The sequence below is a fragment of the Ranitomeya imitator genome, chromosome 10 (assembly GCF_032444005.1).
Source record: "Ranitomeya imitator isolate aRanImi1 chromosome 10, aRanImi1.pri, whole genome shotgun sequence".
Classification (NCBI taxonomy): domain Eukaryota; kingdom Metazoa; phylum Chordata; class Amphibia; order Anura; family Dendrobatidae; genus Ranitomeya; species Ranitomeya imitator.
In genome coordinates, this window is record NC_091291.1 from 13,812,706 (window position 1) to 13,838,851 (window position 26,146).

Here is a 26,146-nt window from a genome sequence, read left to right on the forward strand (position 1 = left end):
CTAATATATTGTATAACTAAGTGAATAAATAATAAATATAGACCACTTCATGAGGCAGTACAGATACAGTGGGGCAAAAAAGTATTTAGCCAGTCAGCAATAGTGCAAGTTCCACCACTTAAAAAGATGAGAGGCGTCTGTAATTTACATCATAGGTAGACCTCAACTATGGGAGACAAACTGAGAAAAAAAAATCCAGAAAATCACATTGTCTGTGTTAGGACTGGCGGAACGCACCAAGACAGATGATAAAGGTGCGTTCGCAGTCCGGGGTCCACCGTGCAGGTGAGAACCTGCTGCTAGCAATTAGCAGACAATATGGCGGTACACTAAAGTATACACGCGTGGGTTAAACCTCACCCAGCGTGAAGAAAGCGATCCTGTTAATTCACAGGACCGCAGTACCGCACTAGTGCGCGAGCAAGTGGTCAGCGGACTTAACCCCAGAAGGGATTGGAGCCCGATTAGACCCTTGCTGGCGTAACACCGCAACTGGGTGTGTAGAGAACCTTAAGCAATCTGTGCACAAGAGTGCGAGCGATGCCGCACTAACGGACGCCACTAACCACCCAGACTCGGGTATGGAAAGCGCAAGGCAGGCGCACGGCGCCGTACTGGCAGGCACAGCTACAGGACGCTGTGATGTGTGTTAGTGCTGTAGGCTAAGTCGGGCGCTAGGTAGCAGCCATACACCTTCCGCGAACAGACATTCAATAGGGTAGGGGTTTCCAAGGACGACTTGCACTCACAACATACACACATAAGCAATTGTAAAACAATACTAGCGCATGGCCGTGCGGTCATGCGCAGTTTATATAACAGCAGCACAGGAAGTGGCCACAGCACTTTTGCCCTTCTAGGACCTGCCAAGAGGACCAATGGAATGTGCTGCAGAGCCTGAGCACATGACCCTCGATCTCCAACGGGAGACCTTACGCTGGGCATGCTCAGTACATGCAGACAAGGACTTAGTCCCAGAGAAGTCCGCTCGCTGCTGACCAGCACTGACTTTAAAGGCAGAGACTGGAGAAGCAGCACTAACTCTCAGAACAGAGTGAGAATGAGCAAGACGCTGGGACCGACGTCCTCGCCGAGCAGGCTCCACTGCGGCTGGACAAGAATGGGAGACCGCAGCGGAAGTGGCTCGAGATTCCCCCTGTGCAGAAGCGGGAACTCGACCCCTAACATTACCCCCCCTCCTAGGGCCCCCCCCTCCTTGGGCCTCGCTACGTTCGAAGGCAGCAATGAGCTGCGGGGCCCGAATGTGCTCAACAGGTTCCCAGGACCTGTCCTCGGGGCCATAACCCTTCCAGTCCACCAAATAAAATTTTTTACCACGCACCACCTTGCACCCCAAAATAGAGTTCACCTCATAATCGTCCGTAGACGAACCCGATGTCCCAGCAGATGACTCGGAAAAGCGGGACATATACACGGGTTTCAAGAGGGACACATGAAAGGTGTCGGTGATACCCAGGCGTGGCGGAAGGGCCAAACGATAGACCACAGGATTAACCTGCTCGAGGACCTTGAATGGACCCAAGTAGCGAGGAGCAAATTTAGTGGACTCAACTCGCAGCCTGATGTTACGGGCGGAGAGCCACACCAAGTCGCCAGGAGCAAAGGTCGGGGCGGGGCGCCGATGAGCATCAGCGGAGGACCTCATTCTCTCCTTAGAGGCCCGAATGGCATCCTGAGTGCGGTCCCAAATATCCCGTGCCTCCACAGCCCAGTCTGCCACCCTGGAGTCGGCGGAAGACACGGGCATAGGCACAGGTACCCGTGGATGCTGACCATAGTTGAGGAGGAATGGGGTTTGTCCAGTGGAGTCGGCAACGGCGTTGTTCAGTGCAAACTCTGCCCATGATAGCAAGGATGCCCAGTCATCCTGCCTGGCTGAAACAAAATGTCGCAGGTATGTGACCAAGGTCTGGTTGGCCCTCTCTACCAACCCATTCGTCTCGGGATGATAAGCGGAAGAGAGATTCAACTCAATACTGAGAAGACGACAGAGCTCTCTCCAGAACCGAGACGCAAACTGGGGACCCCGGTCACTGACAATTTTGTCTGGCATACCATGTAGGCGGAAGATATGTCTGATGAACAACGCTGCCAAGGCCCGTGCAGAAGGTAACCGCGGCAGCGGCACCAAATGCACCATTTTTGAGAAATGATCGGTGATGACCCAAATGATGGTACAGCCGCGAGACTTGGGCAAACCCACAACAAAGTCCATCCCGACCATCTCCCAGGGCCTATCTGCCACCGGCAAGGGATAGAGCAAACCAGCTGGCCTTTGACGCGGAGATTTATTTTTGGCGCAGGAGACACACGCCAGAACGTAATCCCTGACATCCCGGACCATATGCGGCCACCAGTACGTCCTCGCCAGTAGTTCAGATGTCCTCTTTGTCCCAAAGTGTCCACCCACCCTGGACGAATGAGCCCAAGAGAGAACCTCCGGTCGCAAATTAATGGGCACAAAAGTCTTGCCCAGAGGCACAGACTCTAGCGATACCGGCGCCACGGTTCTCAGGCTCTCGGAAGGGACAATAAGCCGAGGCTCCTCTTCCTCCTCCTCAGTTGACATAAGGGAGCGAGAGAGAGCGTCAGCACGGATATTCTTCTCCCCGGCGAGATAATGCAGGGAAAAGTGGAACCGGGAGAAGAACAGGGACCATCTGGCCTGGCGAGAATTTAGCCGCTGGGCTGTCTGCAAATAGACCAAATTTTTGTGGTCCGTGTAAACTTGGAAGGGAAACCGCGCACCTTCCAGAAGGTGTCTCCACTCCGAAAAGGCCAACTTCATTGCTAGCAACTCCCTGTCCCCGATGGAGTAGTTCCTCTCCGCTGGCGTGAAGGTCTTGGAGAAGAAGAAGCATGGATGCTTCCGACCTTGAGCATCCTTTTGGTAGAGGACTGCTCCAGCACCAACGGACGAGGCATCCACCTCCAGTAGGAATGGCTTATCCACATCGGGACGATGTAAGATGGGAGCGCTAGCAAAGTGGGACTTAATAGAAGTGAAGGCCTTGGAGACCTCTTCCGACCACAATTTGGGATTCGCTCCCTTCTTGGTGAGGGCTACCAAGGGAGCCACCAGAGTTGAGAAGTGGGGAATGAACTGGCGGTAATAGTTTATGAACCCCATAAAGCGCTGCACCGCTTTAAGAGAATGGGGCTCTTGCCAGTCCATCACAGCCTGTAGTTTGGCAGGATCCATAGCCAATCCCTGGGCGGAGATGATATAGCCCAGGAAAGGTAAGGACTCCTGCTCAAACACACACTTCTCCAACTTTGCGTAAAGAGAGTTTGCCCGTAGGAGGTCGAAGACTCTGCCAACATCTCTCCGGTGGGAGTCAATATCTGGAGAAAAGATGAGAATATCATCCAGATAGACTACAACCGAGGTGGAAAGCATATCCCGGAAGATGTCGTTGACAAAGTCTTGAAAAACGGCAGGTGCATTACAGAGCCCGAAGGGCATCACCAGATACTCATAGTGCCCATCTCTGGTGTTAAATGCCGTTTTCCACTCGTCCCCCTCACGGATGCGAATCAGGTTGTAAGCACCCCGCAGATCTAGTTTCGTAAACACTCTAGCTCCCCGAAGCCTATCGAAAAGCTCAGATATCAACGGCAAAGGGTACTTGTTCTTAACTGTGATAGCATTAAGACCCCTGTAGTCTATGCATGGACGTAGTTCTCCATTCTTCTTCTGCACGAAGAAGAACCCTGCCCCAGCAGGTGACACTGACTTCCTAATGAACCCTCTTGCCAGATTCTCTTGTATGTACTGAGACATTGCCTCCGTTTCCGGGAGAGATAATGGGTAGACTCGACCCCGGGGAGGCTCAGCACCAGGCAAGAGATCGATAGGACAGTCATAGGGGCGATGGGGCGGAAGGGTCTCCGCCGCCTTCTTGGAGAACACGTCTGCATAAGACCAATATTGCTTGGGGAGAGAGGATAGATCTGCGGGTACCTCAGTAGTAGCAACCTGAACGCACTCTCGGTGACACCTACCCCCACATGATTCACCCCATCCCAGAATTCTGCCTGAGGACCACTCGATGTGAGGAGAGTGGTACCGTAGCCAAGGTATCCCCAACAGGACCTCATCAATACCCTCAGGAATGACGAGTAGAGAAATAATCTCCTGATGGGATGGCGACAGGGACAGAGTAACAGGGATGGTCTGATGTGTTATCTGTGCGGGGAGTGTCGACCCATTCACCACTCGTACCGTTACTGGTTGGGATAGCATAACCAGGGGTATTGCGTGACGTTGGGCGAAGGCAGAAGACATAAAATTGCCCTCCGCCCCAGAATCCACGCAGAGGTCTACCGAGTGGGAGGATGAGCCAAAGGTAATTGTCCCCTTAAAGGACAATTTGGAGGCAAACGTCGCAGTGTCTAGTGCACCTCCACCTACTACCACTAGACGCTGACGTTTCCTCGACCGCTGATGACATCTGGTGGCAAGATGTCCTGACTGTTGGCAAACCTGGCAACCCTGGAGTGCACGAGCAGTCTGGGACTTAGATCCCGCTCGTGACACCACCTTAGGTTCCTGAACCTCAGGAGCCTGAACTGGAGATTCCAAAGGTTTGGCGAAGGTGGCAGCCAGCCGAAACCTCTGCCTACACTGGGCTCGCTCTAACCTCCGCTCGTGAAAACGGCGGTCAATGCGAGTAGATACTGCTATTAACTCCTCCAGTGTGGCGGGAATCTCCCTAGTGGCCAGAGCGTCCTTAACGTGGTCAGCCAGCCCCCTCCAAAATATAGGGATAAGGGCTTTATCCGACCACTCCAGCTCAGATGCCAGAGTGCGGAAATGGACGGCAAAAAGGCTGACCAAGGACGAGCCCTGAGTCAGTGCCAACAGTTGGAGCGCCGTGTCATGGGTGACACGAGGTCCAAGAAAGACCTGTTTCAGAGTGCTCAGGAATAACGGAGCACTCTGCACCACATGTTCGCCACGCTCCCACAGCGGCGTAGCCCACTGCAACGCCCTGTCCGACAATAAGGAAATTATAAAGCCCACCTTAGCCCGCTCTGTAGGGAAACGAGAGGCCAGAAGCTCGAGATGTATTGAGCACTGACTCACGAAACCCCTACAGGACTTACTGTCACCAGAAAATTTCTCTGGTAGCGGGAGGCGAGATAGCGTCGGTACAGGAGCGGCAGTGGACAAGGTAGCTGCAGCCACACTTGCAGCCTGAACAGCGACAGCAGTAACATCCACAGCTGAGGTTGAACGCTCAAAAGCCGCCAACCTTCCCTCCAGCTGCTGGATGTACCGCTGTAAACGCTGATCGTCCGCCATTTTACTAGCCAGACCCTGGCGCTAGTATTCTGTTAGGACTGGCGGAACGCACCAAGACAGATGATAAAGGTGCGTTCGCAGTCCGGGGTCCACCGTGCAGGTGAGAACCTGCTGCTAGCAATTAGCAGACAATATGGCGGTACACTAAAGTATACACGCGTGGGTTAAACCTCACCCAGCGTGAAGAAAGCGATCCTGTTAATTCACAGGACCGCAGTACCGCACTAGTGCGCGAGCAAGTGGTCAGCGGACTTAACCCCAGAAGGGATTGGAGCCCGATTAGACCCTTGCTGGCGTAACACCGCAACTGGGTGTGTAGAGAACCTTAAGCAATCTGTGCACAAGAGTGCGAGCGATGCCGCACTAACGGACGCCACTAACCACCCAGACTCGGGTATGGAAAGCGCAAGGCAGGCGCACGGCGCCGTACTGGCAGGCACAGCTACAGGACGCTGTGATGTGTGTTAGTGCTGTAGGCTAAGTCGGGCGCTAGGTAGCAGCCATACACCTTCCGCGAACAGACATTCAATAGGGTAGGGGTTTCCAAGGACGACTTGCACTCACAACATACACACATAAGCAATTGTAAAACAATACTAGCGCATGGCCGTGCGGTCATGCGCAGTTTATATAACAGCAGCACAGGAAGTGGCCACAGCACTTTTGCCCTTCTAGGACCTGCCAAGAGGACCAATGGAATGTGCTGCAGAGCCTGAGCACATGACCCTCGATCTCCAACGGGAGACCTTACGCTGGGCATGCTCAGTACATGCAGACAAGGACTTAGTCCCAGAGAAGTCCGCTCGCTGCTGACCAGCACTGACTTTAAAGGCAGAGACTGGAGAAGCAGCACTAACTCTCAGAACAGAGTGAGAATGAGCAAGACGCTGGGACCGACGTCCTCGCCGAGCAGGCTCCACTGCGGCTGGACAAGAATGGGAGACCGCAGCGGAAGTGGCTCGAGATTCCCCCTGTGCAGAAGCGGGAACTCGACCCCTAAAAGTCTGTTTTTTTAACATTTTATTTGCATATTATGGTGGAAAATAAGTATTTGGTCAGAAACAAAATTTCATCTCAATACTTTGTAATATATCCTTTGTTGGCAATGACAGAGGTCAAACGTTTTCTGTAAGTCTTCACAAGGTTGCCACACACTGTTGTTGGTATGTTGGCCCATTCCTCCATGCAGATCTCCTCTAGAGCAGTGATGTTTTTGGCTTTTCGCTTGGCAACACGGACTTTCAACTCCCTCCAAAGGTTTTCTATAGGGTTGAGATCTGGAGACTGGCTAGGCCACTCCAGGACCTTGAAATGCTTCTTACGAAGCCACTCTTTCGTTGCCCTGGCGGTGTGCTTTGGATCATTGTCATGTTGAAAGACCCAGCCACGTTTCATCTTCAATGCCCTTGCTGATGGAAGGAGGTTTGCACTCAAAATCTCACGATACATGGCCCCATTCATTCTTTCATGTACCCGGATTAGTCGTCCCGGCCCCTTTGCAGAGAAACAGCCCCAAAGCATGATGTTTCCACCACCATGCTTTACGGTAGGTATGGTGTTTGATGGATGCAACTCAGTATTCTTTTTCCTCCAAACACGACAAGTTGTGTTTCTACCAAACAGTTCCAGTTTGGTTTCATCAGACCATAGGACATTCTCCCAAAACTCCTCTGGATCATCCAAATGCTCTCTAGCAAACTTCAGACGGGCCTTGACATGTACTGGCTTAAGCAGTGGGACACGTCTGGCACTGCAGGATCTGAGTCCATGGTGGCATAGTGTGTTACTTATGGTAGGCCTTGTTACATTGGTCCCAGCTCTCTGCAGTTCATTTACTAGGTCCCCCCGCGTGGTTCTGGGATTTTTGCTCACCGTTCTTGTGATCATTCTGACCCCACGGGGTGGGATTTTGCGTGGAGCCCCAGATCGAGGGAGATTATCAGTGGTCTTGTATGCCTTCCATTTTCTAATTATTGCTCCCACTGTTGATTTCTTCACTCCAAGCTGGTTGGCTATTGCAGATTCAGTCTTCCCAGCCTGGTGCAGGGCTACAATTTTGTTTCTGGTTTCCTTTGACAGCTCTTTGGTCTTCACCATAGTGGAGTTTGGAGTCAGACTGTTTGAGGGTGTGCACAGGTGTCTTTTTATACTGATAACAAGTTTAAACAGGTGCCATTACTACAGGTAATGAGTGGAGGAAAGAGGAGACTCTTAAAGAAGAAGTTACAGGTCTGTGAGAGCCAGAAATCTTGATTGTTTGTTTCTGACCAAATACTTATTTTCCACCATAATATGCAAATAAAATGTCAAAAAAACAGACAATGTGATTTTCTGGATTTTTTTTTCTCAGTTTGTCTCCCATAGTTGAGGTCTACCTATGATGTAAATTACAGACGCCTCTCATCTTTTTAAGTGGTGGAACTTGCACTATTGCTGACTGACTACATACTTTTTTGCCCCACTGTATATGGATATGTCACTGAGAGGATGTCTAACGCTTAGATGATTCCACAGTTTTTGGAATACACCAAGTGAAATGTTAGGAGTGTCAGAGTTCTTAGAATTTAGAATTTTTCTTTACAAAGTTAAGTTTTGAAAAAGGTTTTAAAAACTTTGTAAACTGGAGGAAATATGTATTTTAAAACTGAGTCAGATTTGGGGAGATGTACAGAGGAAAGATTATATCTCATTAAAATAAGAATACTATCTAGAAGGGTCTTCAACGTTTCCATTTCTGCAATTCAACCAAGCAACAAGGAAACAAGGGCAGAAAAGGGACGGGGCTAAAATGACACCTGAGAGATCTAATGTTATCCATGCATTAATAAATACAACAAAGTAACAAAACGTTTACCGGTAATTTTTTTTATAAAATGCATGTGGAAGATGAAAATGTTATATGCAGGGCTAAATAGACTAAAGACGTGAGAGAACTGGAATAAGATGAGTGTAGGATTTACTATGGGCGCCTGTTTAGTCTCCATGAAAAACAGACAGAAATCAACACAATTCTTCCTTCAACACAGATTATACTATACTCCAAAAAGATAATTGAGAATCTACACACGTGGGTCAGCGAGTGACGGGCCTTTTCTGTCGAAATGATGACGTTGACCTTAAACAAATGATCCGGAGATGATATAGATTTTGGGGAGAGATCCTTTATGTGCGAAAAACTAATTTAGGAATAAAACTAACGCAGGATATTCAAACCTGTGCTTTAGTGTGTGCGTGATTAATGGGGTTGTTCGATCTTGGGGTATACAGTACAGACGAAAAGTTTGGACACACCTTCTCATTTAAAGATTTTTCTGAAATTTTCATGACTATGAAAATTGTACATTCACACTGAAGGCATCAAAACTATGAATTATCACATGTGGAATTATATACTTAACAAAAAAGTGTGAAACAACTGAAATTATGTCTTGTAGTCTAGGTTCTTCAAAGTAGCCACCTTTTGCTTTGATGACTGCTTTGCACACTCTTGGCATTCTCTTGATGAGCTTCAAAAGGTAGTCTTTTTGGGAATCAGAACCTCACACAGACAAAAACTTGTTATAATTCAGATGAAATCCTCCAACTTCCAATCTTGACTATTAAAGTGGTGCAAGTCAGTAGCGTACACATGTCCATCTGCTGGAGTGGCTCTGGCACTCTGCCCTCTACAATCTCCTGCAGGTGCCAATGACATACGTGACCTAGTTCCAATCCTGCTTGTGTAGGGCATAGGTGGAGAGATCCTGGCAGTGTAGGGTTTTCCAGTTATTTTCGGAAGGAATCTGTGTACTCCATTTCCTTTGTAGGAAATTCCCAATGTTTGCCATTGCCTTGTATTTTTTGCGTGCACCATCCTTCCAGTATAATTCTCAGCTGGGCTGGTGGTTTATTGGCGTAGTGACAACACTACCTATGTCTTACTTGTTATACCCCACTTAAGGCTCTTCAGAGCTCATTAATAACAATAGAAAATGATTGTGAATGTCACCCAACAACGTTTTGGAAACTGAGATTTTGAACAATTTGCATTTGGTGGTCGTATTACAGAACTTAAATGTAAAATTGAAAAAAAGGGATTAAACTCCATAAGAATGGCTTGGGAAGAATATAAGGATTAGGGTGGACTCCAGTCATTGTTCGGGTTTAGCTGGGGTGATCATTGACTTTTAATACAGATATTCTTCTGTGGGAGTGAATAGAAATCTCTTCAATTTTCAGCCCTGTGTATGTGTCCTCAGTTCTGAACTGTAAACCCTGCAACATTAAATTTAGATATTTTTAATACATTGATTCAAAACTATAAAACATGACATCAGATATAAAATATTTGATAAAATCACTTAAAGAGTAACTCAACTTTTTTATATTCAGTTATTGGTGATCAGCCTTTACAAATTTATGAACCTTTGAATAATTACTTTAATTTGCTTCGTTCTTTCATGGGTGTGTCAGAGGCTGCAGACAGTCGCTCTGCATCTGGCTGAAAAGGTCTCTATGCTTAACCCTTCTGTCTCTTTGACCCAATGACAACCTTTCTCCGGCTCTAATTGACACACCTGGACTGGGTGTTTATAGACTCCCAGCCTGCTGCTGGGAGTTGCCGGGGATATTTCCATTTCCCCCTGTTGAGGTTTGGAGCCAGAGCAGTCAGCTATCTTCCTTTTTGGTGTTGCTGGATGATGTCTGTGTTACATCTCTGAGTCTACTCAAGATAAGTGTTCTCCTTGTTCATCTATTTCAGCTGTAGTGGTAGTGGGGATCGACTAGTGCCACACCATCATTCCCTAAGCAGGGCTTATCACAAGGGTCAGGCAGGAATTAGGTTCCTGCTCGGCAATAGGTGCATAACCTATATAGGGATGTTTATAGCAGACAGGGTGACTTTAGATCTGTCTAGGGGTCTCCACTCCACCTTCTCTAGTGTTGGGCTCCATTCCCCTCATCCTTTAGTGTTGCACTTAGTCTTTCCTTCACTGTGCGTGATTTTTTCTCTTCCAAACACCATGCTGAGGTGACTCTAGTCATTAAATCACGGACAAGCAGTCTAGCCGGGTAGTCAAGAGGATCGAGGTCAAAAGTCAGGAGGGTTCATCATAGACAGAGAGGTGAGACAAAGGCATATTTAAGTAAAAGTCCAAGATCAAAATTCCAAAAAGATAGCAGATCACGACAAAAGGGCCAGGCAAATGGATGGTCAGGGGAAATCCAAGGTCAAATAGCAAAGATCGGAATGCAAGACTAGAAGCACAGAGTAAATACACACCTCATGAGCAAAGCTGCAATTGTTAGTAATCTAAGACAGAGAGCTGGTTAAATAGCCAGGTAGTTACTCTGAAGACACATGGATGAAGCCCTGGCACACCCTGGTCCTGATTGGATGGTTAAACTATCGCTCAAGACACTGACAGCTCACCCCACCCCACCATCCAATTGGATGACTGAGATGTCAATCACCATACACACAGCTCAGCATGCCCCAGTCCTAGTTTGGATGACAGAAATATCATTCACTACGTCTAGAAGCAATTATAGGAGGAATCATGATAGCTGAAAGTGATGTTTTATCTGCCCCATCAGTGCTTTTTAGAAGCTGCTTTGAACTGCTGCTCTTGAAAGAAGCTAAGTTTAAATAGTATTTGCAAACAATCTCCCTGTCTGTGGGCGAGTGGGATGGGAGAAGAGAAGTGCTTTTTAGACTTCAATATTGGTCTCAATAGTGAGGTGTCGCCCAAATCTTGATGAAGTGCAACATATCAGCTAAGTAACTCAGATTCAAAAAGCCAATGTCACTCTCCCAGGAGATTATGTTTCTGACCTGGCAATAGTGATCAAACACCTGACTATGGATCTAAAAAAAACACTTTTTTAACTGATCTTTGTTTTTTTTTAAAAAAAATCATAGCGAGAAATGTCTAGAGATCATTTGACTGGTTTTACGGGGGAAAAAAAGTGAAAAAAGAGGAGAAAATTCTTGAGAATCTATGGCAATAGGTTTGTATTGATCTTCCATAGACTGCAATGTTCTAAAAAAAAAAACATATCTGTTTTATTTTAATATGGAAAAGTGTAGTTGTCTGCATTTTTTTCGTCCAGTAAAAAAAATTGATTGAAACAGATATTTGCAGAAACATTTCCCCATTTTATTCTTTTTAAATAAAGTTTACTTTGACCCTTAAGAATGCAGACAATTTTTCATTTTTCCTCTCCTTTTTTAAAAAGCCAAAACTTTTTAAACTTTTGCATCAACAGTGGTATGATAGATTGTTTTTGTGAGACGAGTTTTAGTTTTGAACGACACCATTCATTTTACCACACAGATTACCGTAAAATTGCAAAAAAAAAATTCTGTCAATTTTATTTTGAAGCTGTAAATCGTGCAGTAGAAATCATCCTCAAACATGATTCTCCAAGCCAGTGCAATATATGGAATTTTATTAATGACTTTAAAAAATTCTGAATTTTGTCAAATCAAAAAATATATGGTTTGAGTCACCAACGTTTCGGAAATCCGTAACTTTATTATTTTATTATATTTTTTTTATTTATGTTTATCTCTTCGCCCCCTTTTGGGAATAGATTGGACTTCACAGAAGAGATCACATGGTCTCCTGACTGGCTGTCGTGTCAATCTATTGGGATGGGTGCCCGAATTAACATCCAGGCCGGATGATCTCCAAATGTACAGATCATGTCTATCAGAAGCCAGCATCCGCCAGGCATGGGGCGGGTTCTACTTCTGAATCCACTCCAAACACCCTTACACATACCGCCATGTAAGAGTAAGTCATAGAGATTTAAGGGGTTAAATATTATTTTTTCATAGCACAATGGAATATGTCAAGTAGATGACAAAATATGGTGCGAGGCAGGCCGTACATTTTGATCCATTTACCATAAACTTCAATTTAAAAACAAAATGGTTCCAATTGCTGTTTTTTGACCGGGCAAAAAAGTTTTAGAGGCAAAATTTTTTCTATCCAGCTAAAAGATGCACTGCAGTCAAATGAAAAATAGTATGGGACAATTCCATCCCCATTCAAAAGAATGTATCCTGTAGTGGATCATTTTATTTTTGTTTTTGGTCATCCCAAAGAAATCTGAAAATTGAAATACTAGGGCCATTGTGGAAATGGTGGCACCATTGGTGAGAACCTGGTATCACAATAGTTTGACTGGTAAGATACTCTTTTCGAGAATATCAAAAAGTTTTCTGTCCCCGTGCTACATCTATATTGATTTTCTAAACATTTGAGAATGTTATTGGCGATGTGCACTGTAGTTATTAACTTGTTTCCCCTTGAAGAGGTCATTACAGAATATTTGGTTTGGCAAGTGAGGTCACACCTTAAAAGAGCCATCTGCCATGACAACTAGAGGGAAGTCCGTGCACCCACATGCCTAACAGGAACTATGAACTCAAGCTGTCCAGAGTGGATATCAGTAGTAACAGCACTCCATGTGGTCAGGAGTAGTATTGCAGTACAAATTAAAGGTTTAAAATCCAGCAGTGCCCGCAAGGTCCCCTGCTCCAGAAGGCACATGTGCAGGCCCGTCTGAAGTTTGCCAATGAACATCTGGATGATTCTGTGATTCTGTGAGTGATTTGGAGAAGGTGCTATGGTCAGATGAAACAAAAATTGAGGTCTTTGGCATTAACTCGCTGTGTTTGGAGGAAGAGAAATACTGCCTATGACCCAAAGAACACCGTCCCCACTGTCAAGCATGGAGGTGGAAACATTATGTTTGGGCGTGTTTCTCTGCTAAGGGCACAGAACTACTTCACCGCATCAATAGGAGAATGGATGTCGCCTTGTACCGTAATATCTTGAGTGATAACCTCCCTCACTCCACCAGAACACTAAAAATGGATCGTGGCTGGATCTTCCAGCAAGACAATGACCCAAAATATGCAGCCAAGGCAACAAAGGAGTGGCTCAAAAAGAAACACATTAAGGTCATGGAGTGGCCTAGACAGTCTCCAGACTTTAATCCCACATAAAACTTACGGAGGGAGTTGAGGCTCCGAGTTGCCAAGTGACAGCCTCAAAATCTTAATGATTTAGAGATGATCTGCAAAGAGGAGTGGATGAAAATTCCTCCTGACAAGTGCGCAAACCTCATCATCAACTACAAAAAACATCTGACTGCTGTGCTTGCCAACAAGGGTTTTGCCACCAAGTATTAAGTCTTGTTTACCAGAGGGATCAAACACTTATTTCTCACTGCAAAATGCAAATAAATGTATATAATGTATACAATGTGATAATCTGGCTTTTATTTTTGATATTCTATCTCTCAATGTTAAAATTAACCTACCCTTAAATTATAGACTGTTCACGTCTTTGTCAGTGGTCAAACTTACAAAATCAGCGAGGGATCAAATACTTATTTCCCTCACTGTATAAACAACCTTTAATTACAATGTTTTAAAAGTTAAAATTAAGAAAAAAAATAAAAATCTACAATACATGTATTTTTCACAGCTTTTATTGGCACAACCAAACTGGAGAGCAAAGTTTCTCTACTCACCATATAGGAGGAATCTTCTTTTGTTTGCGCTGCCTGTAAGAGTAAAGTAGAAATAGATGTGCGGAGTAGAACACAAGTAAACCTCAGGTGCCCTCTTTTCATATGTAGAGGTCTGCCTCTTTAGAAATGTTTACCTAAGAGCTTTGTTTTTGTTTTTTTTACAATTTGTTGGATTGTACATTGGCTTCACAATTAGAGTTGAGTGAATATGTGCGGAATCCTTTGCAGAATCTGAATTTGCCATATTCGTGCCATATTGGTACCCTATTCATGCTTCAAGGTTATGTTTGATGATTAGTTCTGAATATATTCGGTAATTTCTACTCCCATTGACTCCAATGACGTTCGACTATGTTCGTCAAATATTGGAAAAACAATATTTGCCACCGATTATAATTGGAACCAAATTTTGAAAAATTTGCTCAACTCTATTGACAATCTACAGAGCTCATGTAAGAGCTGGGGAACCATTTCCCTCAGCAGTGTCGCCATCTTGTATTTAAGTTGACTATAACATGGGCGAGGTTCTTGGATGTCCTTCTGTGGAGGGTGGAGGTGTCCAATAGAGGAGTTATTGTCTTGGTGCCTTGCACTGGCTTGATGGCGAACATTTTCACGTTTCCTGTGCTACAGCATTTGTTACCAGAGTTCGAGGTGTATCTGTAAAAGTCTACATTTTGTGTCTACTTTTGCCTTTGGCCACCATTTAGGACAATCAGTCATCAAAATGATCTAAGCTCATTAATGCAATACCCCATTAACAATGCCAAGGCATTCATTTCAACTCTTAATCAGTGTCACTCCAATGAGGTATCACTTTTCAACTACGTGGGATCTGTACAGGATCCAGTCACTTACTCTCAAGGCCCTAACTTACTCCTTGGAGACTTGAGCTCTGAAATACATCATCACCTACCTTCACATTTTCAGAAACTGTGAACAGTCCCAGCTTATGCTCCAATGAATCTGGGGATGACAGAAAATGTATAATAAAAGAATAAAATTCAGGCTACTGATTTTTGATCTTTATGAATCACTATATTCATTCACTTTATGAATCAGGGACTCTTTCGGCAGATTTTGGATATGTCATCTGAGTACAGCATGAGGTAGCAGCTTTGACACTCAATTCAGCAATGTGTCATTTATCAAGCTATGTTCTGCTATTTACTTACAATTAAGGTTTTATCAGCAAGAGATCATCATTTCCCTCCCCATAGTGCACTCACTGGTCCAACCACACCCCCTCCGGTGATAAGCAGTTTGACTTTGGAATAGACAATGTACAAAGAAAGATGTTATATGGGCAGAGTTCGCTTTTTCAGCTCTGATTTATGCTATATCTAAGAACTGCACCCAATAAACCAAGTGATACATCGTTAGACTCAGGGTATCTTTTCCTGCATTATGCTGGCCTCAGATGTAGTAACAAAAACCTGGTTACAGCTTCCCTTTAAAGAATGTACTCGTCGTGGTTGTGATCACTGCGAAAGTGCCCACTGCCAAAAAGCTTATTGATTGGCTGCACTGCAACCTTTCAACAAGCTTTATTGAGCATCCAGACTCTGAACACTAAAATGAACTTACAGAAGAACTTTGTGTTCTCAGCTATGAACCCCCAACTTTACAGTTCGGATTCGCTCATCTATAGTAGTAAGTCAATTCACCGCAAATCAGAAGCACTCCAAATCCTTCAAATGCCCTGAAAAATGTGTATGTCACCAATCTCTTTTCCTCAAGCACTAATCTTCACTGCTTTGATGTTACAGCTTTTTTTCTGTGATTTATGGCTTCCTCTCCGTATCTCTATTTCTAAACTATGAGCTGTGACTTTCTCTCACTATCCAGATTTTTCACAAAATGGCAGCTGTATTCCCTGCCTCAGCATTTATATGGTCTATGATAGTTCCTCCTCATTGACTGCGATGTATTATAAGATTTGATAGATACAAGGCATTGTGGGGAAGTCCTCCCTAGCTCATGTGACTCTGGTTTGTTACGGTTCAAAGAAAGTGTGATGAATAAATAAATGCTCACATGAAAATTGAATAAACTAAAATGAATTTACTTAATAAAAGATAATAAATATAAACAATCACTAAAAATAGCACATAATCAACAGTCATACATTACATTGAAATGGTAGGAGTCAATCAGCCATCTCTCTCAGTGTCCTCTCTCTTCCATCTGTGACTCTCTCTACCTAGTCTCAGGCAATACTTCCATTTATATGTTAAAACTGACCATTGAATCTTATCTGAAGGCTTTTGACGTTTATCCTGGTATGTGTACTGAAGCCTTAAGGCCAAATAGATAAGACTTCACCACCTAGCATCCCTGGGGGCTTTAAGACCTCCAATTAACATATGTAGGCCTAGGAAGATCTCTCATCTCTGAAGATAAGTGTAAAGTGTACACTAAATGTACATTTCTGGGTCATTCCTTTGTTTAGACTGACCATCTGGAACAATTAACATGTGGCTGGACAAGTTTTCAATTAGCTTTCTGCTATACTCTTTGAAAGTACATATATACTGTATATTATATAACAAAACCAATCAATATCTCTACAACTCGTATTAATTAATTGGAGTGTTGAAATCATATTAAAAATAATATAACATACTACACAGACCCTTTTCGCCTGTTACAATATTCTGAAACGTGTAGAATGATACTGGTCATTTTAAGCTATTTACGCAAGGAGAATTTCACATTTTTAGTACTGCCGAGTCCAGCGGATTTCTAAAAATGTCTTCTATTAGTAACTCTTGATTTGGGAACATATTCAATATTTTTTTCTTACCATTTATCCTCTTTGCTCTGATTTTCTTGTATAGGAATACACTTAAAATAATAATTAGTACAACTCCCAAGATTGTGCCAAAGACAACTCCGAGGATAAGTCCCATGGAATCCTCACATCCGTCTACGAATCCTAGAAGAAAAAATAGATATAAAAATAATAATAAAACTAAGTCTAAATATAATAAGTATTTTATTACACGCCATTGGTTATAATTGGAATTGGTATAAAAACAGAATTAGGAATAAACCACTGATTATCCAGTGACTATGTACCATTACCTGCAGTCACATTCACATAAAAAGAGCCAGTAGCCATGCGGAGAGTCACCGGGTTCTTTGTCACACATGTGTACTGGCCTACATTCTCAGGTGCGGCATTATTAATGTAATATTTGCTTGTCTTTTCTGATAATATTGCGTCATTGAGCTTCCAGTGGTATTCAGGAGGCGGGATAGAATCAGCATGACATGTTAAAGTGATGGAGTAACCAAGGCTCACAAAATCTGCGACTTCTATTTGTGCCTTGTCTGGGCCATCTGTAAAAGAAAAAGAGGTCATCCTGTAAGTTATGGTCCTTATGACTTTTACATTTTCAATGCTATTTAGCACTGAGAGGCTAAACAGTCCTGTATTCTTCTGAAAATTTCATGCGTTGTGTTGAAAAATTTTCATTTATTTCTTGGCTGTAATGCAAAATTTAAGGTGCACACAACCGATCTTGACCAATCTGATGCTATAATAGAGATTGCTCTACTTGTTCTTCTGCTACTTGTGTTCTTTGTTGGACCACCATGTAATGATAATTGTAAGTAGGGAAGAGCCGAGATCGAATTTCGAGTCAAATTTTCTCATGCATTTCGCAATTTGATTCGCGAGTATCGAAAAAGAAAAAATAAACCATTGAACTGTTGCACCATTGCACTGTTGAAGAGTTAGAGCAGGTTAATGAAGTCTTCCTATACAGACTTCCCCATAATGTCTTGCCGTTATCATATCACATGGTCTAGTGGAGTAAATCAGGGGTGGAAAACTAACAATTACAGAAATTTGATTCCAGCTCACCCAGTTGCTCTATGCTCATCCACCTGGGGCTCAAACACCGGCCTCGCCCAAGGAAAATAGAAAAAATTGGAGTCCAGCTCAATTTTTTCTATTTTTCACGGAAAACTAACACCGTCGTTATGAAAGATGGGTAGGAGGCAAACAGCATATAAGATTTTACAGTGCAGTCTAGGATGTCAGAACGCTAAGCTCATTCCACGTAAGGATAGAAAAAGGCCTAATCTGAAAGTGTATCACTACAGTGAAGAATCACATTGAAAATTGGAGTGGTATTCTCAGCCTGTGAATTCAAGTGAAATAGGAAGGTGCAGGACCCGCAGAGTCAGTGTAACTGTGAATTGGTTCATCTGAGTTATACAGCAGTAACAACATCTCAATAATTGCATCTTTTTCATTATTCATACACTGCAACCAAGGTGGGCAGTATAATACCCTCCTGTCCTATTTTTTGGTTCAAGAAAAATCCTGAATTCAAGTCTTGTGTGTCAATGAAAGTGTGGTGAATTAAAAGCTGGTGAATTAGAATTCTAAATAATTCTCTCATGTCTATTTTTAAGGTTTCAGACACTTCCAATTCTTAAACAATTGTATATCATGTCAAAATATCAGCAAGGGCATAAAATGAAAATACAGTCTACGCTGATCTCACTGATACAACTATGAAGGTTACTTACAAGTCACAGTCACTGTGAAGGGATCGCTTGAATCCATACTGGCAATATTCTCAGCTTCACACCGGTATTCTCCCGAATCTCGTCGTTTAATTCTGGACAAGGTCAGACCTTTGTTATCTTTAGATAGTTTGGCTCTGGATAGGACAGGGCCACCATTCCTGGTCCACCTAATGGTTACAGCTTGTAAAGTGTTACAAGTTAGGGTTAATGTCTCATTTTCCTTGGGTTGGTTGATGGACGCAGTAATTGTAGGTTTAGTGACTGAATCTGTAAATTAGGGAAAATAGGGATTAGTTGTCATACATTCAATTTAACAATTAAATTAAGATTAGATTTTAACAAAAAATTAAAAGCTTCCATATTAGAGAAGGGATGTCCTAGCCAAAAATAATGTTGTTTTTTTATTAGTCATTACAGTGCTTTATATTTACCTGCTGTGCTGTTACAAACAAGCAAAAACAAAAACGTTCCAGTGCAAAATTATGACATTTACTTACACAGAATTGTGGCACTTGGGAACTAGTTGTTAGGGCTAGTGGAACGCACCGAGTAAATATAGATGTTTATTATCATTGGTGCGTTCGCAACCCGGGGTCCACCGTGCAGGAGGAACCTGCTGCTAATGAATGGTGACACTATTTGGCGGTATAGGCTAGCTCTGTTACTTCACAGAGTAGCTGTGAAAGGAAAGCACTGCGCCCTGTTAGACTCACAGGAGCACAAGCTAACTGCCGAACTGATAGCAGTCAGTGGTCATGCAAACATACAATCTCCTCACCGGAGGTGCTGGTATTCTAGGGGCTTATTTCAGCCGGGTCCCTGAATACAAACACTCAATCTCCTCACCAGAGGTGCCGGTATTCTAGGGGCTTATTTCAGCCGGGTCCCTGAATACAATCACTCAATCTCCTCACTGGAGGTGCCAGTATTCTAGGGGCTTATTTCAGCCGGGTCCCTGAATACAATAACACATGACCACACTGGCGCAAAGCACATAACTTGGATTGATACTAGCGCATGGCCGTGCAGTCATGCAAACCTTTTACAGCTGCAGCAAGTACAGGACCTTCCCAGAAGGACCAATGGGAGGCTGCCACAGAAGTTGAGGACCTTCAGGACCTTCCTAGAGGACCAATGGGATTAGCGGCAGTATCTAAGCATGTGACCCTTGATCTCCAAAGAGAGATTTTACCCTGGGCATGCTCAGAACGAGAAAAGCAGGACTTAGTCAAAAAAACATCTGCTCATCGCTGCCCAGTACTGGCTACAATGGCAGAAGCTGTAAAGGCAGCAGTAACCCTTTGTACAGAGTCAGACTGAGCGAGATGCTGGGACCGACGTCTCCGCTAAGCAGACTCCACTGCAGCTGGAGAAGAATGGGAGACCGCAGCGGAGATGGCCCGAGATTCCTCCTGTGCAGAGGTGGGAACTCGACCCCTAACACTAGTACCACTAGAGTAGAAAGCATTGCACACATCCACCTGACTAGTGCTGGTTTACACATATACTCCGTCACTCACCAAACAGCTGGGTCTCTTCATAATTTTTTTGGTTCACTGCAGAGCAGCCAATAAGATTAGCTTTTTATCATTGCGGGAGTAGCTCTCCCAGTAATATAGGCTGGATGTGAGCTCTGTGTTTATTCAAGATGCTGAAGTTATTAGTATCTAATATAACATTTCCTCCTTTTTTATACACTGCTTTCTTTGCCCTCCAAGAAATACTTTATCCCCTGTCCATGCTGTAGAGATCTGTCTGCAACCCCCTCCCACTACCTTCTGCTATCTATAACACAGAGAGGGGAGAAATGGCAGAGGGGTGTCAGAACCAGGATTTTTAAGATTTTTGCAAAACACTCAGCTAAAGGAAGAACATACAGAGACTTTTCAACAGTAAAACTGTAAAAGCTTTTTAATGAAGAATATATGAAAATTTGCTTAACTACATTTAGGAAAAAAAACCTTTACTCCCTTAAAAAAAAAAGGAAATGAAAAAATGTAAAACCAAATGAAGTCTATCACCCAGTTTTTTGGTCAACATCTCCAAAATACAACTGCAATTAAAATGAACCCAAAATTGTATTAATAAAAATATCAGTTCAGCATGCATATAAAAAGCCGCCACTCGGCTCCAGGGATAACAAAATATAACTACAGGTTTCACAAAAAAAAAAATATTTTTAGCTAGTAGCTAAAGTTCTTACCTTTAACCATTCAAATGTTTTTTTGTTTTTGTTTTTTTTTTAAGTATTGGGTTGGTATCACTTTTAATCATGTTATTTTATTCGTTTTTTTAGTACATTATATGGTAAAAATCAATGGTATCATTTAAAACTACAGCTCGCCCTGCAGAAAAAACAAGTCCTCATATGGCTATGTCAACGGAAGAACAAAAATAAGAGTACTAAAAAAATGAAGGAGAATAAAACACAAAATGTTCAATTCATTAAAGGGAATATGTAAGCAGTTTTTGGCTATGCAAGAGCAGAATAATGGAAAGAAGTAGCGGACAATAAATAAATCAAATAAGTGAAATACGGCCAAGGTAAAAGACTAAATATATAAAAAAATATAAAACAATTATATATCTATATATATATATATGTCCAAATGAAGCCCAATAGAAAGGAGACCATTACTAGAAAGGAGACCACATGACTGCCATTCAAGAGCAGAATAATGTAGAGGTCTTTAATTTCAGTGATGCATCAATTACTTTGGATAGATTCCCTATTTTTTCACTGCTGTAGATGTAGCAGTGATCAGAATGCTGAGCTCTGTTTAACTCCTCCCACACCTGTGATTGGCAGCTTCCTATGCATAATGTATACTATTGTGAAGCAACCAATCACCAGTGGGGGCGTGGCTACACAGATTAGCTGGACTAGTGAGAACTAGTCTGGCAGTGATAATCTCCTGGGGATAAAACACTGATTGTATTGAGATTACAGTAAATTATATACTGAGAGGGGGAAATAGAAAGTGATACTCACCATAGACGTTCAGCTTCAGATGTTCGGTTTTTTCTAAAGTATCTGTAAGCATGTATGCTGCATAATTCCCCTCATCATTGATATGAAGTTCTTTGATGTGCAACGATCCATTACTGAAAGCTGAGAACCGCTCATTGTATAGAGGACCAGGAAGTAATGGTGGACTTCTAGCAAAATCACGCGACAGGATCTGATTTTGATACCTTGCTAGGCGTCCTTTATACCAGGTGACAACCATGATCTTCTCAGTAATCCCAATGACGCTCAGGGTAACAGATCCATTAATAACCGGATACTGAGGGATCGGCCGGATACTGATCTGTCCACTGGTCAAATCCATTGTGAGGACGAGGAGAACTGAAAGAAAAATTGATCAGTTTCTTTGTACTTTTTAAATCAGCTCAAAACTTTGTAATAAACGCTTAGGAAGCCTTTGTGGTGTTTTTTGCTAATTATTCTAATTTACTGAGATAATGACTTTTGGGTTTTCGTTGGCTTTAAGCCATAATCATCAACATTAACAGAAATAAACACTTGAAATAGATCACTCTGTCTGTAATGGCTCTATATAATACGAGTTTCACTTTTTGTATTGAAGAACTGAAATAAATTAACTTTTTGATGATATTCTAATTTTGTGAGAAGCGCCTGTATATTGTAAATATCTTGAAGAATATATGTAAATGACAAAGAGAATTTCTCTATGTAGAAGCTCATGTTAAAATCGCATTGCCATCAGGCCACATTCGCAAACAAATCGGATGTAATCGGATGCTAGGTGTTAAAAATCGGATTGCACTCCCTTGAAAATCGCATAACACTTGCATGGCACTCGACTGACTTTTCTGGATCAAAATAGGACCAAATTTTTTAAGGCTAGACATAATAATGGATTTGGGGGCAGGTTTCGGTCTTTTTTACTCATGCATGCTCTTTAGACGTCAAGCTGCATCCAAGCTGATTTTCAATTGAAAAGCCACAAATGGATGGCGAAATCCAAGGAAAAGTATTTTTCTGCACCTATAGTGCTGCTAGAATGACGATAAGGAGAAATAAAAAAAAAAGTGGATGGCATGTTAGAAAGCATGAGAATCAGGGCAGTTCCTGGATATATTGGACTGAAAATTGTGATAAAATTAACTTTTATTGTGGCTGTTGCTTAATACAGGTTTTGTGATAAAGGTGAGGTAGACTTTCAGATACAGTGTGTCTGTAAAGTCACGGTGCACTTTTGACCAGTCACTGGAAAGCAACGAAAAACGATACAAATGTGAAATCTGCTCCGAATAAAAGAAAAACTCTCCCAGTTTCATACCTATTCAGTGCAGTTCGTTGTGGGCTCCATTTGTTGCCCTACACACATCCAAACGATAATATAAGCTTGTGGTTGCATGATGTAACAGACCTGGCAGTGTATTAATCAGAATTCAGTTAATCTGACTGGGGGCTCAGAAACAGCTTAAATGAGCTTGTGTTGTTTGATTGGTTCTTGTTATCTCTCCTCATGAACAGGTCTGATATGATTGGGCCAGAGAAAGGGCTCCAAAATGTAAACCATAAAAGTGCACCATGACTTTACAGGCACACTGTATATTTATGTCGGAATTAAAAAATTACTTTGAAGGAGTTGCCCAAGGAGATAAAAATATTTTGGATTAGTGCAAAAAAGACACAATAGTCACCACTAATCAATTGTTGCATTATCACCATATGTAGTGTCTAATTAATAAGAAAGATATGTAGCTAATGGCAGAACAGTCACTTGCTTATTATTATATTTAGAATGCATCATATATATAGAGAGAGAAAGATTTTTACCTGTTCTTATGAATCCCCTCATTGCAGATGGTTGATTGTCGTGTCTCTCCTGTAGATTTATTATGGAATAAGGAAAATGTTTGTGAGCTACAAACCTTAATACTAATTCCAGCGAAATTAAGGAATGAAGTAATGTCCTGTTGTTTTACCTCTGAAACAAACCACATTACTCATAGTGTGGTTTTGTAAGTGTTAGTGGTTTTTTTCATTGCTTAATGGATTTTGAGAAAATCGCCCCCCGAAAAACTCAAAGAGAAGAAAAAAAAAAAGGAGGCTCGGGAAACGTTAACGGAAAATGCCCGAGAAAAATGGCAGCAAAATGCTTCAGAAAAAAGTTAAGGAAAAAACACAACTTTTAAAACTTGCTAGAAATTGTAGTGAACTTACCCGTAAAGTAGTATACACAGAGTTTTCTAGAGGTGGTCAAAAATTATGATCTATTTTTCTTTAGTGGAAACTACTTCAGGAAATGAAAATTTGTCGGGGTAGTTTTTTTTAGGCGTTTTTGCTTCCTGAATAGTTTTTTCTTTTTTTTCCTGAACTGTTTTTGCAGAGCTGTGATTTGCTTTGTCTGGAATGGATGCCATCAGAAACCACTTCAGAAAAATAACCTCCATTTTCTTTTTTTTTCTTCCTGGGGTTTTTGAAATCCTGAAACAGAAAAATTTGCTCAAAAGACTGAAATTATGAAAAGTAAATTGGTTTGATAACAAAAATGAATAGGAAGAGTCTTTCAAGCAATTTTTAGGATATTTTCACATTGAAACTTTTTCGCTGAGCTTTTGGAAACCCAACATTATTTTGGAGAGTTTCCCCTCAATGGTTTTTCAATCAGGTTTTGAAACCTTTACAACAACGAAAGAGAAGTAAAACATGCTGTTTTTTGGGCATGGGGCATTTATTTCTGCTTCAAATAATTTGGTGGTACTCTAAAAGTTTTAAAGGATTTTTTGAGCAAAAAAAAAAAAAGATTTTAAAAAGATTTATAGCATCATGGCATGTTTCCACAGTGTTCAAAGTAATGCTGCTCGAAAATCTACATGAAAGCTTGATTTAAAAGGGTTGTCTGATACCCCAAATTGTTTTTTACCTTTCTAATTTGTAAAGTTAAGCATTTTTCTAATTCGTAGTAATTAAAAATTCCTTACAGTTTCTTAGATACAGGCCCTTTTTTTTTTATCTTTCACTGATGCTCCAATTAAAACTCTCAGAATGCATGTGCAGAAGATAATCTTCTGTCATATGCATCATCAGAGCGCCACTTGCCGTTTCTCATGACTGATCTCTCAGCGGCAGGTAATATTGACAGCACAGATTTGCTATACCTTGCAATTACAAGCTCTGTTGTAGGACAGTACAGGGGAATTGTGCTCTGTAAGAACCAGCTATCGATGTTGTAAAAACTCATAAACCGCTATACTGATGTAGAGGGCAGACGATAAACTTGGCAACACAGGGTGGTGTACCAGAGCAGAGAGTGCCTAGAAACATCATGCGAATTCTACAGTTTGATGAACTTAACCCATTAGTGACCACTAATACAATGAGAATAGCATCCCTCGATGGGTGAAAATGCATCAGCTGTACACTATGGCTAATACGATGTTGCATCAGTCACAATCAGTGTTGCTTCCGACGATGGCCGTTTAACTCCTTAAATACTGCTATCAATAGTGACAATATCATCAAGATGGTTAACAGAGTAGGGGGGCTCACTCTTTACTTCCATTGGCTCCCTGAGATAATGATCGTGTGGTCCTGATGGTTGCAATATCAATGCAATACCAATACATAGGCCTCTTAGGGATAGAATAGGCCCCACAGAAAATACGTTTTGTAAATCTCCTTAAAAAAAAATTAAAAAACGCTGTTAAATTTTTAAACCCTGTAACATTCTAAGAAAAAAAATAAAAGGACAGTTTAAAAATGGTTCTGATGTAAGGTAGACATAAAGTAAATGTCATTTATTAACTTTTTTTTTGTCTGGTATGACTATCTGGATTAAAGTTATAAACATTCAAAGTTTGAAAGCTGCAAATTTTTTGACATTTTTGTTGAATTTCTGATCTTTTTTTTAATAAATGCAAGAACATTTCACTAAATTTATTACCAACATAAAGTATAAAGTATGAGGAAGGAAAAAATTGCCAGCAATCACTGAAATAAGTAAATTAAAACATCACATTTACATAGTACGTAAATATCCATTTAAAAGATGAGACACTGGGTCTACGCGTTTTGAGATGACTTAGGCTGGTTTCACATTTGCGTTTTTTGCCGCTGCGTTTTAGCGCAAAAAAACGCATGCTTTTTTTTTCCCTGTACTTAACATTAAAAACGCATGCTTTTTTTTTGCATGCGTTTTGCCGCGTTTGACGACGCATGCGTCGTTTCTATGCTTGCGTTTTGTTGCGGAAATGCAACATGTAGTAATTTCTAGAGGCGTTTTTTTGCCGCAACCACTATACTTCTCTGATGCAGCCTCTTTTACAATGCTTTAGAAAGTTGACATTGAGAAAAAAAAATAAATCTTGACACAACAAGACTGGAGAACAAAATTTCTCTACTCACCATATATGAAGATTCTTCCTTTGGTTGTTCTGCCTACAAAGGTTAAGTGGACATAGATGTAAGAGGAGAAACCACAAATAGTCCCCACCTGTCTCACATGATATTAGTTTGTGTATTCCTATTCGAAATGTGTATTTAAGTTCTTTATGTGTCTTCTTACATTATATTGGACTGTACATTGGCTTCACAAGCCAGAGAGTTCATGTAAGACCAGGGAACCATGTTATTCAGTAGTGATGACTTCTCCTGCTATAATGCCAGGATTGAGACTCCTGGATGCCATTCTGCAGATGTTGGAGGAGATGGTGACTTGATGGTGAATGTTTTGGCACTGACTGTGCTACAGTGCTTGTGTGTGGTGT

General features: G+C 42.1%; 1 protein-coding gene across 1 annotated transcript in view; it reads right to left on the minus strand.

The window, feature by feature from the left end:
- The window catches only part of LOC138651617 (carcinoembryonic antigen-related cell adhesion molecule 5-like), a 78,986-nt gene that overhangs the window by 41,218 nt on the left and 11,622 nt on the right, over positions 1 to 26,146 (minus strand). The window contains exons 2-11 of the mRNA XM_069741937.1: positions 25,785 to 25,817; positions 23,601 to 23,864; positions 23,214 to 23,262; positions 21,396 to 21,752; positions 18,404 to 18,670; positions 16,946 to 17,203; positions 16,665 to 16,796; positions 14,775 to 14,824; positions 13,859 to 13,891; positions 9,475 to 9,583 (exon numbers count right to left, since the gene is read on the minus strand). Coding sequence (XP_069598038.1) covers positions 9,475 to 9,583; positions 13,859 to 13,891; positions 14,775 to 14,824; positions 16,665 to 16,796; positions 16,946 to 17,203; positions 18,404 to 18,670; positions 21,396 to 21,752; positions 23,214 to 23,235 — 1,228 coding nt within the window. The 5' untranslated portion in view covers positions 23,236 to 23,262; positions 23,601 to 23,864; positions 25,785 to 25,817. The remainder of the gene's footprint in view (positions 1 to 9,474; positions 9,584 to 13,858; positions 13,892 to 14,774; positions 14,825 to 16,664; positions 16,797 to 16,945; positions 17,204 to 18,403; positions 18,671 to 21,395; positions 21,753 to 23,213; positions 23,263 to 23,600; positions 23,865 to 25,784; positions 25,818 to 26,146) is intronic.